Genomic DNA, 17,776 nt, shown 5'->3' on the forward strand with positions numbered 1-17,776 from the left:
AAGTCATAGAATTTTTATCCGCTGTTGTACAGGCAGCAGCGCTACTGTACGCATCATGGGGCCCATAACCCACCTGTCCTAAGCTACATTCTCGTAAGTCGTCAGTATCACCCACTAGTTGACGCTTCCTTTATCCCAATTCACAAGGACTGATTGGCCGATTTGATTCTATGGAGACACGCTTGGGGTGTCGGGTTAGCGGAAAGATCAAATAACAATTCCACCTTTCCACGGGTTTGTCCAAATTCCAAAAGAGTTATATCTGCAGTTGTTTGAAACCATATCGAGATTCGAATCCAACGACTTGTCAGAAAGTGTCTATAGTACCAGCTGTAGACCTGGATTTTATCATATTCCAATTCCATATGGTTGAATTGGATTGCTGTACAATTCTGTTTGGTTACGTTGTTTGAAACTTCACCGGCACGGCAGAACGCCGTAAGTCTAACCCAACGATTCCGATGGACGTGTCACGGCGGAACTCCATTTTATAGGGTTTTGAAGAAAGAATATTTGGTTTGGGCACAAGGGGAAGACGTCGGAAAGGGTATTAGTGATGGGTAATTTATTCGTTAAGAAACCAAAGATCACCGATGTTGATCGAGCGATTCTCTCTCTCAAAACCCAGCGACGGAAGCTTGGGCAGTACCAGCAACAGGTTGGTAAAGCGGAGACTCTTTGTGTATTTGTGTTGAATTCCAGTTTTTGATTCACAATTCTGTACTTTTTTTGTTGCTTTGCTTGAATCTGCTGATCATGGTTTGAATTGAAATTAGGCGTCTAGATGCTTCGTGAAGTAGCTGTGTTGAAGAAAGATTGAATGTAGAAGTACTTAGACGAATAGGGATGAAAATTTTGAATGCTCTGGGGAGGATTATTCAAAGCTAAATTGTAATATTTATTAACATATCGGTAGTTCGGTACTTGTAGGGAATTGAGCTGCACTGGTTATTTTTTATTCCAACTTTAGCTGAGTGAAGGGAATTGTTAATGTGGTTGTATTTCAGGAAAATACGTCTCTACTGAATTAAGCCTGTGTAAGGTTGCAAAATCTGCTGCTTTTGGTTTGGTCCTATGTTGGGTATGTGCAGCCTGAGTAGTTCTGTCTCTGCTGTTTGTAAAAGTTATCCTTCCCAGTTACCTGAATGCATATTATTGGTAAAGGAGAAAAAAAAAAATGTTAATTTTTTGATCAACAATCAGAAGGTGGAGCTATAAAAAATCTACAAATATATTTATCTGGTTATCTGTGATCATATCTCCAAAGAAGACCACCACTTTATCTAAGCTTTTGGCATCAAAGCCTTTGAAATACTTAGATAATTCTGCTAAAAACTGATCAAGATCAAGCTGCAATGTTGAAATTACTAAATACATAAACTTCACAGACACATTGAATAGCTTGAGATTGGGAATGGATTCATAATATGATCCCATTGTGTTGTGCCACCAATAAATTAATCTCAGTAAAATGGAAAAGAAATTGATCTGTCATGGGGGGTTCATCCTCCTTGGTTAACTTTGACAATGCATAAATGATCAACATGCAAAAGAACCATTGTTAGGATGATTTGCTTCCTAATTTGGATCACTTTGCTACTCCAAGTTTAAACTTTAAAGTACAGCCTGCATATATCCACCTGCGTTGTTAACCCTGACATCTAATAAACCACTTTCTTTAGAGTCTAGAGACTTCAACATGCACTATCTAATTATTCTCTAACAGGCAACCACTGATTTATCTTTGGAAACCAATCAACACTGAAATCCATATTATACTGGTTTGAAGCATTGTAAGATTCAATCCATGGCTTATTAATCAACCAAACTTAGTGAAGAATTTTCTTTATAGAATACTACAAACACCCTCCCCGGGGGGAATCAATCTTGTCCCATAGGTTGAAATTTGGTCATCAATTCATTGCAGATTTAATGCCGTATAATATTGCAATATAGAAGTTTTGGTAGATTTATAGGGCAGTAGTATCTTTTATTGGAATCAAAGAAATTTCTTGACAAAACATTGAGAGTGCTGGTAGCTTGTGCTAATAATTTTGTTGAAGTTGCCTTCTTATTTTATTCCAAAACCTTTTGCAAAACACTTGATTCGATCGCAAAGTTGGAAACAAGAAATCTTTTTTTGCAAAGAAAAACTTCGCATGTTTAAGCAATGAAGGGGGGCCTTAAGGGAGGGAGATGGGAATTGAGAGATGTTAATGGGCCCTATGGGGAAAAGAAGTGGAAAGTGGTCTGGAAGATATCTCAGAAATTCGATTAGAGGATCATTTAATATGTAGGGAATGGGAAAAGGGTGAAGTTTTGGCATGACCATCGGTTTGGGAGGGGTCGTTGAAAGATTTATTCCTGGATATCTTTTCCATTGCTTGGGGGGGGGGGATGTGAAGGTGGAGGAACACATGGAGTGGATAGAGGGACAGAGAGATTGGTCAGAATTAAATGATTGGGAGGTTGAGAGGGTTGTGGAGTAATGCAAGTGCTGGAGAGGGCAAAAACGAAAGAAAGAGGGGACATTTGGGTGTGGGTGACGGGAGGTGAGGACAATTTTCAGATAAGTCTTTCTGCAGCTTGTTGCATCGTGGAGGCCAAGTTTTGCCGCACAAGGTGATAGGTGTTAGTTGGGTGCCATCTAGAATTTATTTCTTGTTGTGGGCTGCAGTTCTGGAGAAGATCCTTACAATGGAAAACCTGATCCAAAGAGGCTTGGCTATTGGGAACAAATGCAAGTTATGTGGTGAGATACAAGTGGACGGAAACCATCTTTTTATTGCTTGTGTGTTTGCAAGGGAAGTATGGAGAAGAGTGTTCCTGGCCATGGGTATGTGATGGATTGTTTCCCTGATGTCTTCTTGCAGTGATGATAGAGGGGGAGGGATGCCTGTTCCAAGGGAGGATGGTACCAATGTGGAGAATGATTCCCTTCGCAGTTTGCTGGTGCATATGGAAGGAGATGAATGCATGGTTTTTGCGGGAAAGGAAGAAGCAGCTGAGGAAATTATATCTAAAGTTATGTAGATGGTTTCTAGGTAGGCTTCAGTTGCCACTGAGATAGGGAGGTCAACATGTTTGCTCTATGGTATAGGGGGATTTTGCAAATGAATAGAAATTGGTGGTTGGGTTTGGTTTGATTATTTAGGTTGGGTTGTGTATTCTTGTGGAGGGTCTTTGCCTGGAGCTTTTTGCATAGCACCTGAGTGTACAGTTACTCCTTTTTTTAGATCAATGAAAATTTTCTTAACTTTCTTCCAAAAAATTAAAATTTCTTCTTGCACATTCTTCTAAGGAAGTCTCAGACAACCGATTCAAGGAAATCTTAATAGCTTCTTAAATTTTGTATAATGTTTTTTCTTATGGACCCTTTCAGCTTGATACTGTTATTGAAGCTGAGAAGCAAGCTGCAAGGGACTTAATTCGTGAAAAGAAGAAAGACAGGGCTTTGCTTGCACTAAAGAAGAAGAAGGCCCAGGAAGAATTATTGAAGCAAGTTGATAACTGGTTGATTAATGTGGAACAACAAGTAAGTAATTTCATCCCATTATTCTTCCATTTTCAAAATAAGGTACTATGCTTATTGTAACACTCTGTGCCGCTTTTTGTCCAGCTTAACGAGTTTTACAGCTTAAATAAAATATCTTTTGAATGCTTCTCTGTACAATTTGTGGTAGTTGGCAGACATTGAACTGGCAAGCAAGCAGAAGGCTGTATTTGAAAGCTTAAAGACTGGTAATAATGCTATTAAATCTATACAAAGTGAAATCAATTTGGAGGATGTTCAAAAATTGATGGATGATACAGCTGAAGCAAAAGCTTACCAAGATGTGAGTTTCGTTAGCATCAACTCCTCTGATTTTCTATCAGATAATTTTGAGAACCCCATTTGTTGTTCCATTATTGTTTCTACTGTAAGTCTAGTATGTTTTTTCTTATTTTAAAAAACATGCCTAGATGTTCAAATGAATGCCTGCTTTTGCTTTAGAAAAGGACCATCTTTTTTGCATCGACTGTTTTCCATATGTGGGATTCCTTATTTTTCTAACAGAAGTTTATGGCCAGAGCATGCATTCTGTATATTATTGTTGTGCTGATAATAATACATTTCCATCACTCACTATTATCGATAGATTCAATTTAGTCCAAAACTTAGTGCCAAGATCAACAATCTTGTACTTTTGGCCTATACTTAGTAAATAGTTCTGATATGATAACTGTAGGGTAAATATAGATTGAAGTTATTGCATGACCTGAGAGAGATACAAACAAGACATAGGAGAGTTGTGCACCACATAATTCTTTAGCAATGTTATGCACAGATCAAAGTTTGGAGGTAATAATCACGGAAAGTTTTGATCCTTTTGAGTTGGAATGCAAAATTGATTGGTTGATGAGGACCTTTTACCTAAAGGCTGTCATACATGGTGAAGTACAGCGGCTTGTACAAACATCTAGAAACTGTTGAAATTATTAAACTTGTATTTCTGTGCTTTTTTGCAATTTTAAAATAGGGGACCAAATTTTTAGTTTTTTTTGGGTGGGGGGGGGGGGGTTGGAGTGTGGAAGAGAAAAATGAATAATAAGGGTCTGAATTGAGGATGGAAAATGAAAAATGAATATCAGTATGTAAGCAGTAGTGCAGTAGATTATCATATTGGTATGGTGCATAGTATGGCCCTTCTAGAAGAAGATGAACTTCCAGGTCCTGAAAGTGGACATTTGCACTAGATTGATTAAAATCTCTCTCTCTATGGTACATCGGGGCCTGCATTTCCATGGTCATTCTTATTGATGCTGAATTACAATACTGATATTTTAAAAGTTTTTTGGGAAAATTTCTAAGTCTTAATATCCTCAATTTCACCCCTGGCCCAATTCTTAGAAACATTTATGGTGATAGAATTTCTAGGCTTGGACTTGGACACAACTATCATGTTTCAACCATATTTGTCAAGCCTAGGAGGCAAAAGAGTCATGGGGTCCTAAGGACTTCACTCCCCATATGGCAAAAAGGAGAAAATATTAGGGCAAAAGAGGGGGGGGGGGAATGAGGAAGAAGAGGAAGCAGCAGAGGAAGACAAAGAAGAAGAAAGAGGAGGAAGCATACCTACCTCTTATAGCTGCCTCTCTGTTGTCCAATCCATCTCCTGGCTTTGTTGCTTCCATTGTCCGGAATCGAGGAGGAAAAGAGGAAGAAGACACTGCACTGCGTCTTCTCATTTTACAAATGAATGGTTATTGCTTTATATTTATAATTCAAAGGCCATAATACTCGATTTTAAATTACGCCTTTATATTTTTTAAATTAAAAGGGAATACATTTCATTTTACACACAAGCCGCCCCCTTAAAATTTAGCATTTTACCCCTAACCCCCTCTTTTAGTTAGCACATCGATCAACTATTGCCATTTGGTGCCAAGGAGCCTGGCCACTGCTTGAGTTGGCTTTGGTGCCATGTTAACTAAGTGTTAACACAGACATGAACTTTTGAACCATAGTTGTTATGACGTGTAGGCGACCAAAGGCATTGGAGGGAGTCTGGATGCAAGGCGACCACCTAGGTGGCCAGATGCCTGCATCACCTAGGCGACACCTTGACAACCATGTTTGAATTTGGCAAGGTACACGAAATCACCGCCCAAATGAAACATTTTATGAAGTACTTCTCGAAAGTGACAGGTTTTCCTAACTTTTGGTCAGTCTACTGCTAGGAAAGTGTGCATTATATGTGCTTGCCTCCTTGTTTTGCATATATTTTATCATGCATGATACATGTTAAGCGAGTCAACGATTAGTCAAACTATTGCCAATGAGACATGTACTATTGTTTGTCTTTAAAAAATCATAGAAATAAACTATGGGCAAGATCGCTGCCTGGTCGCGTGGCCCCTGGACTAGCACGGGGGCCGATGAGAGCATGCGCAGGGACATCAACATGGATGGGATTTTTTATTTCATGGTGGGCGGTAATTTAGTGTGCTCCTGAGTCTGGGCGCAGGTTCCACGCAACCAGGCAGCGTTTTTTTCCCCCTAAATTATATATCTAATATTTGTGAAATAAATGGACAGAAGGAAACATTGTATTGCGATCACATCAAAACATCGTTATGAAATGAGACATTTGTTTGAGAAGCTTTTATGCAAGAGATACATAGTAAGATAACATGTTTGGGCTCCGACTTTGTAAGGAGGGAGTGCCTAGACATCTTAGTATAAGACCACTTATTCATAAAAGATCACAGTGTGTGCAAAAGAGAAACAAAAGGGAATCTCCTTGCTGGGTTTACCAGATATGTGCATTTGTACGGTTTCTGGTTTCTACTTACTGCAAGTGTTGGTTGATAAGTGATATGCAGTCTAGATCGGCCTCCTCCTTTTCTCTTATTCCCATTTATGCCAATGTGGATGAATCTCTGGTCTTGTTAGTACTCTTAGTTGTATATTCTTTGTCTTTCTTTTTTACTTATCTATTTACGCTTTGTCTATTGATTGAAATGTTGATATAGTGGTAATTATAGTTGAACATTAGAGTGATGTTCACCATTAGACCTATTCATTATTTTGCCTATCTATTCATGCGGTTTATAATTTCTAGAACTAGGCTGACATCTTCTTTCTGGTGTTGAAGGAAATCAATGCAATATTAGGGGAACAACTATCTGCAGAAGATGAAGAAGAAGTCTTAGCTGAATTTGAGAGCTTGGAAACTGAGGTATGTGTGGTAACTACTAAAATTACTGAGATGTGTTCTTATGTTTTTCTGACAAGGAATGTGCTGCTCTGGTATGATAGCCTTGTTAGGTGATTTTGTCTAGTCAGAACAACTGTTCTCTTCTTTGGTGCTCTCTTGAGGAAGTGCCTTGGCAAGCCTGTAATCACAGCAGGCCAGGCTAAGGAAATTGGCTGATAGCTTATGCCAAATTCACATCATGGAGATATGAATCTATATATTATTAATTATAAAAATAGTGTAATTTATATTTTTTCTTAATCAAGCTTAACAATATAATCTTGGAATACTGTCAACAACAACAACTCAGCCTTATCCCAATTCCCAACAACATAATCTTGGAAAACTGTTAAGGGGGAAAAACTGTGAACTTCCAAAAGCCATGGCTTAGCAATGCATGTGGAAAACTGCAGTAAACCTTAACATTTCCCAAATACTCTTACTTACCGATGATCATAAAATTCAATTATTTGATAAAAATTTCAAGTTTATGGATTTAGGTTGTTTCTGTGGAGAGGAAAGATACTCTCACTGTTACTGGTTTTTTCTTCTATATGGAAAAAAAAAAAAACAAAAACGAGAACAAGAAAATCAGATTAAATGTGTTATTGATTTATCATCTAGAAGGCCCTGTTTTGGCGGACAAAAAGGGGTGGGAAGGAGAAGTTATGGCCCCCACATTTAATGGGGTTAAAGAACAGGAAAGTGAAGGGGGTAAGGAATCAATGGTAAACAATGGAATTTCATAATTTTGTTCTGGGCCCTGCATGTAATAAATTCATTCTGCTCCCTTCCCCCCAAAATCCTACCCAAAATGGTGGGACTTTTGAGAAGGGTTGGGTGATAAATGGTTTACCACGTAAGCAGACAAGTTTCCTTAATTCATGTATGATTGCCTGCTTAGTTTCCCACCCCAGGAAACCAAACACTTTCCTCTTTGGAATTTTATGGAAAGCTCTACAATTATCCCACCTCACTATTTTCCATCAAATAAAAGGGCCGAAGGGATTGATGAGGGGAAAATCTATAGGAAAAACGCTCAAGTCTGAAGCATTTGAGAACATTTTTTGTCCCTCCTGTCCTATCCATGTGTGTGTTTTGAATTGATTGCCTAGTAAGTAGGTAAGTTTTTAGATTAGGCATCCCTTTTTATTTCTGTGAAGGTTCACCTGGTTGCTTGGGAGTGTCACTGACTGTCTTCAACAATTTTGCTTCTATTGTTTTGTTAGAACTAGTCCATTTATGGGCTACAAAAATGGTTGGTTAATAGTAATTGGATCACAGGGGGATTAGGAAATCAGAGACTTGGTGTCAGTTGGAGTTTTAATTGATGGGCTCTTAAGACTTCCTGAGAACCTGGCTTGCTCTGCCCTTTTGGCCCTTCTATCTGGCTCTCTGTTTAGCTGTGGGGTTCATTAAATAAATATCTGGGTTGGGTTTGGAACTGAAGTGCAATATGTGCTTGTATGTAATACACAGTAATTGGCAAATTACATGCTGACATGTTAAACAGATACCTATATTGTTGTTTGTATGCTTATGGGGAAATGTTCCCTTTACTACCTTTGGTCATATTTTGGAGTTTGAGAATGAAAATTTGGCAACAAAGCTAATTTTCTGGTTATCTGATAGAGATCTCTCTGTTCTTTTCCCCCTTTCCATATGTGCAGCTCACTCTTCAAGATCTACCAAAAGTTCCCGCTCCTTCAGTGGCATCTGCAGAAGAAGGCGCTCATTTACAGAGGCCAGAATCAGACAAGCCTCAGACAGCTGAGAGCAATGGCATTGATGAAGACCTGGGGCTCCCGGACGTGCCAACCAAAGCCCCTGTCGCTCCTGAGGCTGTTGCAGATGTTGGGGACAATGCTCCCACAGGAGTATCAACAAGAAGAAAAGGTTATCTCTGATCCTTGATCCTCTATCTACCATGTGTCTCAGTCAGGCTCGGGCCTACCACTGAGTGCTTCCCTCTTAAATCATTGCCTGGGCCAAAAGTCAGCAAGATCAGATTAGTTTGATCATTTTATTTGCATTTTTCTTTTGAAGCTTTGCCAAATTCTTTTTCCTCATGGTTAAATATATATAAGTAAATGATCATGATCAATGTCCGGCTGATATTCGGCCTTGCCAATATCTGGGTGCGATCCAGTTGGTGGTGCTTCCCTACCTTATTTCCAAAGCATATTCCCCTATGTCAGCTTCACAGGATTCCTATGCATATATTTGGATTTGCAGATCTGAAAGTTTGACTCCGATTTTTTTGTTTACAGTTATGGAGGAACCATTGCCTGCGTGATTTGATGGAAGAATTCAGTTTTCATCACTGTATTTGACGACCTTGCAAGTAGGAACCTATTCAGGATCCTGGTTGAAACTCTTACGATGTCTGTCGTTTGTGCTATTACAGTTTCCTTCCCTCCCCCCTCCTTACGTTGTCATCAAACATTACTAACTTGGGAGTTGATTCCTACAATATGTACATTTTGGTTGATATATCAGTGTATAAAGCCTTCATTTATACATTCCTTGTGCCTTAAATTCAGCATGGGATTTGCAGTTCGGTGTTTGTACATTTTCAGATTTGTAAAATGTTAAAAATTGTTGCTTATGCGTGACTGCACAATAAGCATTGCAATAATAAGGATAATAGTTGAAATCACCCTAGAGTTGTACCAAAAAAAAAATCAAAGCTTTTGCTTCTAGGTTTCTAGAACCCAGATTTGGAAATTAATTGAGGTGTGATATTGTACTTACATATTCAACCACTATATACTATTTGATGTCAACCTCTGTCTACTACTTGATACCAACCATTTCTCACTTTAATTCTAAACTTCACATTGTTACCACTTACCAAGCTGTGTCTACTACTTGATGCCAAACACTTCTCTGCTTTCATTGGAGCCCTGTGGCTCTTCTCACAACCTCAACATGGCAGACAGTCCCAACAGAGATTCTGTAAAGAAAAAAGAGAGGACCAAAGTTGCAGATTGAAAAGAAGGAAAACAAAGGAAGTAACTCAGACAATTTGTGATCCACTCCAACAAAGTTAAAAGATCACATGTGTGCTTAGACCTCTTCATACCAATCGCTTAAAGCAAAGTTTCAATTTGAAGTAAAGAATTAAAGTTATCTGGAGAACAAAAATGCAATTTCAGAATCGAAACAATCATAATCCAGATAATTAAGGTCCAAAAAATAGCAAAATACTTACCCTTATTTTTATTTACTGTTCAAGAAGTACCCAGTGTGATGTCCAGCAATTCTGCATTGTTCATTTGCCCAGCTTCACTAGGCTTCTCACAAAATTTTGACCTAACTCCTAATCTTTTAAGGATGTCAATGATTCCCATTTTGTGTAATTGTGTACCAAGTCAAATCATTTCTTAAATAGTAAAACCCTTGGGACAGTTGAGTGTTGGGTTGGGCCTTTGCAAATATTAAACTAGCTTGACCCTAACCCTATTTCCCATTTATAAATATTGGAGAAAAATAGGCAGGTGGTCTACGATCAGCTAGTGCGCTTTGTCTGTTGCGTGTAATTACTGAAAATTCAAAATTTGCTGCATTGCCAATAGAGTTGTCCTAACAGTAATTTTTATTTTTGTAAAAAGGAGAAAGAACGCTATCTGGGTGCATGTGGTGTGCTACCTTTACGCCCAGACATAGGGGTGGGCAAAATGACCACTGCACCCTCATGAAAAGGCAGAATCTTTGGGGCAAGATTAGTCTCTATCGATTCAGATCCAATCGTCCAAGAATTGGTAAGACTCGGCTGCAATTGGCCATACTCGGCCAAACTCGGTTGGATTTAGTAACCAAAAATTGGCCTCCACCGATTCTAGTTCTGATGGGAATGGTAGAATGTAATGACTCGAATCAGCCTGAACCCTAAAAATTGGCCGATTATTTGAATTATGGGAATCCGATCCAGACGATTCCAATTCGACCGGAATCGGAGTCTTAGGACCGTGGATTCACCTGACAACAGCTCTTGAAAGGGAATAGAGTGAATTGTGCTGCATATCCCACATGTTTGAGGAAAACGAATAGCTTGCCATGAGCAAGTTGCAGAAGCTCCGGGTCTTCCGTTCATTGGAAGAGATGATAGGTAGAGACCATAAGGGTAAGAACATCTTCTTTAAAAATTGAATCACGTTACTCTCAGCAACAACAATCCTAGAAACCGCCGGAACAGAAGACAGCCGAGACTAGAAACCATCGGCGTTAAGGGTATCTTGTTCTCTCTTGCTCTCTTTCTGATTATATGCTCTTTGATTTTCAATTTTTTTTTGTATTTGTATGAACAAAGAATAGCTAAGGAGGACCAATGGATTTGTTATTTTCTATGTTATGTCATCGGTTAGTTCGGAAATAAAACCACCAGAAAACATCCAAATGGCATTCTCAAATCTCAACCTCAGGACTCTGGCAAAATCTGTATTGTTGTTGTGGGCTGCTTCCACTGGTTCACTTCTTTCGCCCAGTGCTTCTACAGTTATGCTCCGTTTTGTTTAATCAAAAGAATATGCTTGGTGTATTGTGCTCAGTAACCTCTAAAGCATAGAGAACAGAGGACCAGCGACATCGCATGTTCTTTGTTTGTTAAAGTCCAGGATAGCATGTACTGTGTTAGTTGCTTAGTTTATCTTGAGTAAGTTAAAGACTCTACCTTGAGAATGGATAAGTCAGTAGGTTGAACTAAGTGAGAAGAGTTTGCAGTTGCTGATGATGTCAGGAGTGATTACATAGAATTGAGGTGTGATATTGTACTTAATATTTGCTTAAAGCCTGAAACAGCTTGTGCTTTTTGGGTTTTTCTTGATAGATTAAATGATTAGGCTCTTCAAGGTTTCAGACTTGGGTCCTAATTTCTTATGGATTTGCCTTCTCATTTGATTTCAACAGTGTCTAGGCACAAATTTAATAAAATACTGAATTCTGAATGCTGAGCATGATCATTTTTTAACTGTTGGATTGATGCATACCTGTTTGATGCTCATGGTCTGAAAATGTGGTTTTGGATTGTCCCAAGTTCTTTGGCATTTAATAAATAGGTGCCTTTCCTAAATTCAGGTTGCAATTCCGCAGAACAGATCTTGTTCACTACATCTTATGTATTCAGCACCTTCAAACATTTCTATAATCACATTTCAAAGTTAAAATTGCTTCTAAAATATAAAGACTTATTGTACATGAGGCAAAACCCTATAGTGGATGATGAGATTATTTCCCTTCCTTTACACCTTTGTGGGAGGGCAATCATAAGTTCATAACCTAGCTTTTCTCTAGCATTGTTTTGGGCTAAACAAGGTTGTTAAAATTGGTTATATGGATTTTCAAGGACTTAAGGCTCCATTTGTTTTGACCTCAAATGCCCAGAAGTAAAATAAACTAGGGGAAATATTTTACTATTTTACTTCTCATACATTATCCTACAGATTTTGGACTTATACCTTACATTCTTTTTCCTTCCCACCCATTTTACATAAAAACAAATGGAACCTTAGGGAAAATCTGGATTAGTATGTTTTAACAGCAAATGGTAATTCATACTTCTGTTTCTTCTTGGATTGAAATCTTTTTTAACCACAACTGACCCTTATAACTAATACTCATTATTATATGATGTTGAAATTTATAGTTACTCAGTCTGGTTAGTACTATTCCAAAGGCTTTAAATTTCTGCCTCTTAGAGATATTAACTCTCAGAAAAGTCTAAGCTCCATAAGTTTTTGACCCACTTTAATTCAATTATGTTCCTCTTAACAGTTATTGATCCCATTCCTAACGACCCCCTCCTAATATACACACACACACACACACATAAATAGACTCTCCATTTGGTAGGAACTAATTATGTCACGTACTCACATGAGATATTTGAGATTTGAAAGTACCATATCTGTTTTCCTATCATTTTCACTTGCTGGGAATTAGTTCAAGCAATTCTATCACTAATTAAACCCAAAGTAACTGTATCTTCTGGATTGGATTTTCCTATTGCGTTCAGATTTCATCAGGGATCTTTTATCAAAGAAATATGTATTACTCTTTTTGGTGTTAACTAACAGAGTAATGACAAATTATGTAGCCTTAATGGCACAAACCTGAGATGGGAACCTGTCAGTATCTGTCAACTACCAAAAAGAAAGATCTCTATTCTACATTGGGTTTTAACATTGGTGTTAAATGAAAGATCTCTCATTGGACTTGCTTGGCTAGTTGGCTCTATGCTAGTATCATCTTTCACAGAGTCACAGTATTTGTTATACGGGAAAATCTGAAAAGATATGTTATAAAGTCGCTTGACAATTATGACTCTGTAACAGGTTATCCTACTCGCCTTAGAGTAATTCCTCCTCTTACCAAATCATATAATCAATGGGGACGTGATCTTAGAAATTTTGTTGACTGAATGAGAGATACATCAGAGGGGCCATTGCTTAGAGCAATGGTACAAGACTTGGGCTGCCAGGGCAAATGGCCCAGGTTCAAGTCTTGGGGACGGCCACTTTGTGTAAAAATGCCAAAGGTTAGGACCGACTCCAAACTCACCCCTTCCAGAACCCTCATAGGTGGGACCAGCACTGGGTAGTGCCCCGCCCCTTTTTTTTTTTTTGTAATGAGATTCACATCAAGTATAAGGAAAGATTTTAGGAGCCCAAGAAAACAGTCACAATTAGAGTTATTATATTTTCTTTATCATTATCCTCTTTCCATTCTCTCTTTTAATCACACCAAACAGCCTAATTTAAATAGATACCACTTTTCTGTTCTGCATTTGATTTTTGCATCTTATACGACTTCAAAGATCTTCTATGCGAGTAAGTTTAGTATTCTTGCAGGGTGCAAACTAATGTTTATGGAACCATTTCACTGTATGACGTCAAATAGTAATTGTTATGGAACTATTTCACTAGACCATGTCTTGTATCACCTGTTCTGTCGGCAAACCCGTGCAAGTGAAAGTGAATCACCTGAAACAATAGCAAAGCTCATTGAACCAAACACCAACTGCTCTGTTCTGTTTTCGATTTTCGTGTTGCTTTAAAATAGCATTTTATGTTTTGCAGCTTACAGCTGAAGTAGTCCTACTGTGGAAGTAGTCGGAACAAGCAACCTAGATGCAAATTGTAGACTATGGGATGTTTTGAATCATCAAGTTGTTTTTAACTAATTAAGCAGGTCAAGTTGGTTTAACACTCCTTCATACATCCTACTCATGCTCCTGCCTAGCTATTAATAGGAAGTTCTATTTGTTGGACAAAAACTGATCAGCTTCACTGGTAACATTAAAACTTTCCAGGGCTCAGTTGTAAACGGTCAAGGTATTATCCAATTGATGGTTTGACCAGTTTATCCTTCCATTTGGTCCAAATCTTTTATTGACATTGATAGAGGACCAATTTGGGCTTTTATTAATTTTGGAAGCTAGGGATTAAATTTTGAAAGAGAATTAAAAATAAAGAAGGGTGGTTTGGGCCTAAGAGATGTATAAAAGGGTGTCATGGGAGATTTTCCATCCGAAGAAACTAGATTGCCAGTTAATCCCTAATTTGATGTATGCCACCGGAAGAACCCACAGCCTTGGAGGAGGAGGAGAAGATCCACTGTACGTTGACATACCAAAGCCTTGCAGGAGAAAATCAGAGAGGAAACCCTATCCGACACCCATGAAAGTACTAATTCGAAGGGCAAAGGCAGAGAGAGAAGCAAGAAAGGCAGAACCCTGCAGGATGCTTGAAGAAGCACCTGAAAATGGCTTACTTGTTCCTGAACTAGTTGAGGTGGCTCATCAAGTGTATCAAGCGAGAGGAAAACTCCTTCAAGGACTCTCAAAGCTCTTGGATGTTGTTCCTATCAAGCGTTGCAGGTATGATGATTGATGGTTCCATGCTCCAATCTTTTCTCTTCAACTCCTGTAATTCTTGGTGATTCCAATTTTCCATATTGTATAGATGTTTTCTGAAGCTTATGTTCATTAACAAATTGTAGTTTAAGCTTGAAGCTTAAGGCAGTCCATGAATTCAAAGTGGCTAGAGAATAACTCTTTCTATGATTTTTCACATATAATTTAACCAGGTGGTTGGACCTTCAACTTCCTGGCCACAATGTTGTATATGCCAGCCTGATTGGCATCTCTTGAAAAATCATTGACTTGGTAAGTGGATTGTCTGTCCAGTCATATGGTCTGATTGATTGGACCATGGTCCAACTGCTGGGTGGTTGACTCTATTATTGTGTCTAAAACTTAAAAATTGGTTATGCAAGTTCACATGTTGTGAAGTCTTAGATCAAAGACCTTTATATCAATGTATTAGAAACTTACACCCAACTGTCCAGACCAGTGGCAGTCATGACCAGAACAATCCAGCTGATTGTGCAGTTATTGTAACAGTGGAAAATTTGTGCATGGCCCTTTGAGTAGTATGTTTCTGTTGATTCATTCCATTCATCAGATTGAGCTTTTTGTGTTCAGGTTCTGCTCTGAAGTTCACATTGGTCATGTAGGCCATGAAATTCGCACCTGCACTGGTCCTAAAAGTGGTTTACGGAGTGCCACACATGTTTGGAGAAGAGGAGAGATTGAAGATGTGGTGTATTTCCCCAACTGTTTCCACCTACATGATCGTGTTGGGAAACCAAGAGTTGGGCATGATGAGAGGTCTAGAGTTCAGAGGCTCCCTGCAATTGTGGAGCTTTGCATACAAGCTGGTGTAGACCTCAAAGACTATCCCACCAGGAGAAGAACCAAGCCTGTTTATTGGATGGATGGAAGGATTGTGGATTTCGAGTCAGAAGAAGAAGAAGAAGATGATGATGATGAACTGAATGAAGGGGATTCAAGGTCAGAAGAACCTAATCTGCAAGCCCAATTATCAGATGACATGGGAGAGAACTTGATTGAATTGAGCTTTAACACACTGGAGTCGTGGTTTGTAATAATTTCAGGAGCTAAGGAGATCATGAAGAAGTACAATGTGCTAACTTGTGGGTATTGTCCTGAGGTTCAGGTGGGGCCTAAGGGACACAAGGTCAGACTGTGCAGAGCATCCAAACACCAATCCCGCAATGGTATGCATGCATGGCAAGAAGCAACCATAGATGATCTGATTGGGCCTAACTATGTGTGGCATGCATGGGATCCTCGTGGGCCCCCTTTGGTGAATGACCTCAAGAGGTACTATGGCAAGGCTCCTGCTGTGGTGGAACTCTGTGTGCAGGCAGGTGCACCAGTTCCAGATGAGTATAGGAGTATGATGAGATTGGATGTTGTTCCTCCAGATCGTGACGAAGTTGATCTTGTTGCATGATTTCATTATCAGGGGTCAGTGTAAAAAAGCTCCATATTTTGTAGCTTTGGGAATACCATCTTTACTGTTGGAGGGCTGGAGATAATGTCCATGTCACCTGCTGAAGATATTTAAGTGTTAATCTGTGAAACACCTATGTTTCCTGCATGCTATCTTCACCCAATATTATGAAATTAAAATTAGTGCCATTACACTGTTCCATCAGCCAGTGCTAATTGATCCACCGATAACACCAATTACGTGGGTTGGTATCCATGCTGCAACAGTATATATGGGAGAGGTCATGTTCGCCTCTTTGGGTGTGCATCTAATGGTACTGCACTGGAAGAGACTATTTCAAATCCTTTGTTTGCCTTATCAAGTTGAGATGGAGAGCCACTGCCCCAGTCGTATATTCTTAATATGGTTCCTGAGCTGGTACAAGCATTTGTGGTTGTCATTCAGTGTTGGAAGGTACATTGTATAAACTAGCTTCAAATGTCATGAAAATATTACAAAGTTTACAACACACATATTTATGTATAAGTCACATGTATTTTTTTTTAACACAATAAGTGAGTTATGTTTATGTTTGATTTTATCAGCTCACCAGTCAAAGGCTACAAACATGCCTAGTACAGACTTTGCCATATTGATGCAACCATGATAAAATATGCTTTTAATTCCCGTTGAGGTCCCTACTCTGTAATTTGTTACACAGAATCTGATGATGAAGATGGAGTATTGACAAAATAAGATAGAAAAGTATAGTATAACAAAGTTTTGTCGATATACAGGCATTGCCCATTTGAACATCGTTCCTGGGCAAGGATTTGGTCCTGTGCTGTCCTCACTTGACCTCCTTGCCCTACAAATTGAGTCTTTACCTTGCAACAAAGGATGATGTGCTCACTGCTGTATCATTGCGACATTGTAATCTCATTTAAGCTGTTCAGAAGCTCGGGTGAATAAATACATGCATACATAGTACATAAAATATATATTAAGTCATTACATTAAATATACATCACTATATACATAAATAATACTTTCAGATTTTATCATCAAAATTTCTCCCAATTAGACAATTTTTGTGTGTTGGCCATGTCATAATCAATGAGTCAGCACAAATGCGTTAATCCAATTTCTCCATATGGAGATTTAAAGCTTAGGACCTTGGTTGAAAATGCAATTTTAAGCTATGAAGGGTGCAAGTACAAAGTTCTCTGGTATGAACTATGAAGGAGAAGAAAAAGAACCAACATTGTTACCAGAGCTGCCAATGATGATCCATGCTCTTTCAACCTCCAGCCACCATGGTAATGCAGCTGCCACCTCTTTCTCGTGTGCCAAGCTACATGGATAAACATGCCAATCCCAGAAACATTACAGTGGAAAATATGGCATATAATGAAGATGGGGCCTTAAGTTTGACAAATGGCTAATCGAATTAGCTCTCTATAGGGTCCGGATTGAAGATTCACCCTTCACAAAAAATTAACGCATATATCAGATCGTAAGAAAACCAACCATGTAATTAAGCTGATTTCTTGGATTGACAATCTACTAGCTGTGGCCAATACAGTGAATCAGTGATACCTAGCCTCTAAAATGTGTCGTAGGGCCATTCTCTTTGACAGTTTATGGTTGAAACCGCATTAGGGCCATTAATTAAGGAAATTAGATGCATACTGCCATACTGGCAATGAAGGCGGGCCTTGGTGCAACAATAAAGGTTGC

General features: G+C 38.8%; 2 protein-coding genes across 7 annotated transcripts; both read left to right on the top strand.

Moving 5' to 3' along the window:
* The first annotated feature begins 387 nt into the window (after positions 1–387).
* Positions 388–9,282, top strand: LOC122666714 (vacuolar protein sorting-associated protein 20 homolog 2-like). Of its 4 annotated transcripts, none has more exons than XM_043862766.1 (7): positions 388–658; positions 3,383–3,535; positions 3,684–3,836; positions 6,639–6,722; positions 8,411–8,636; positions 9,011–9,061; positions 9,120–9,282. In XM_043862766.1, the coding sequence occupies exons 1-6, from the start codon at positions 557–559 to the stop codon at positions 9,034–9,036; spliced, it is 744 nt and encodes a 247-aa protein (XP_043718701.1). In that variant the 5' UTR covers positions 388–556; the 3' UTR covers positions 9,037–9,061; positions 9,120–9,282. The 4 variants fall into 4 exon arrangements, with proteins under 4 accessions (XP_043718701.1, XP_043718702.1, XP_043718703.1 ...); XM_043862767.1 differs by having other exon boundaries at positions 8,411–8,472; positions 8,506–8,636; positions 9,011–9,282; XM_043862768.1 differs by having other exon boundaries at positions 8,411–8,468; positions 8,502–8,636; positions 9,011–9,282.
* A 1,504-nt stretch (positions 9,283–10,786) lies between these two features.
* On the top strand, positions 10,787–16,563 carry LOC122669648 (APO protein 3, mitochondrial-like). 3 transcript variants are annotated; one of them, XM_043866461.1, is made up of 3 exons: positions 10,787–10,973; positions 13,817–14,616; positions 15,223–16,563. In XM_043866461.1, exons 2-3 carry the CDS (start codon positions 14,234–14,236, stop codon positions 16,055–16,057), a joined length of 1,218 nt encoding a protein of 405 aa, XP_043722396.1. In that variant the 5' UTR covers positions 10,787–10,973; positions 13,817–14,233; the 3' UTR covers positions 16,058–16,563. The 3 variants fall into 3 exon arrangements, with proteins under 3 accessions (XP_043722396.1, XP_043722398.1, XP_043722397.1); XM_043866463.1 differs by having other exon boundaries at positions 10,812–10,851; XM_043866462.1 differs by lacking the exon at positions 10,787–10,973 and adding an exon at positions 13,491–13,567.
* The last annotated feature ends 1,213 nt before the right edge of the window (positions 16,564–17,776 follow it).

Source organism: Telopea speciosissima, chromosome 7 (assembly GCF_018873765.1).
Source record: "Telopea speciosissima isolate NSW1024214 ecotype Mountain lineage chromosome 7, Tspe_v1, whole genome shotgun sequence".
In the NCBI taxonomy this organism is placed as follows: domain Eukaryota; kingdom Viridiplantae; phylum Streptophyta; class Magnoliopsida; order Proteales; family Proteaceae; genus Telopea; species Telopea speciosissima.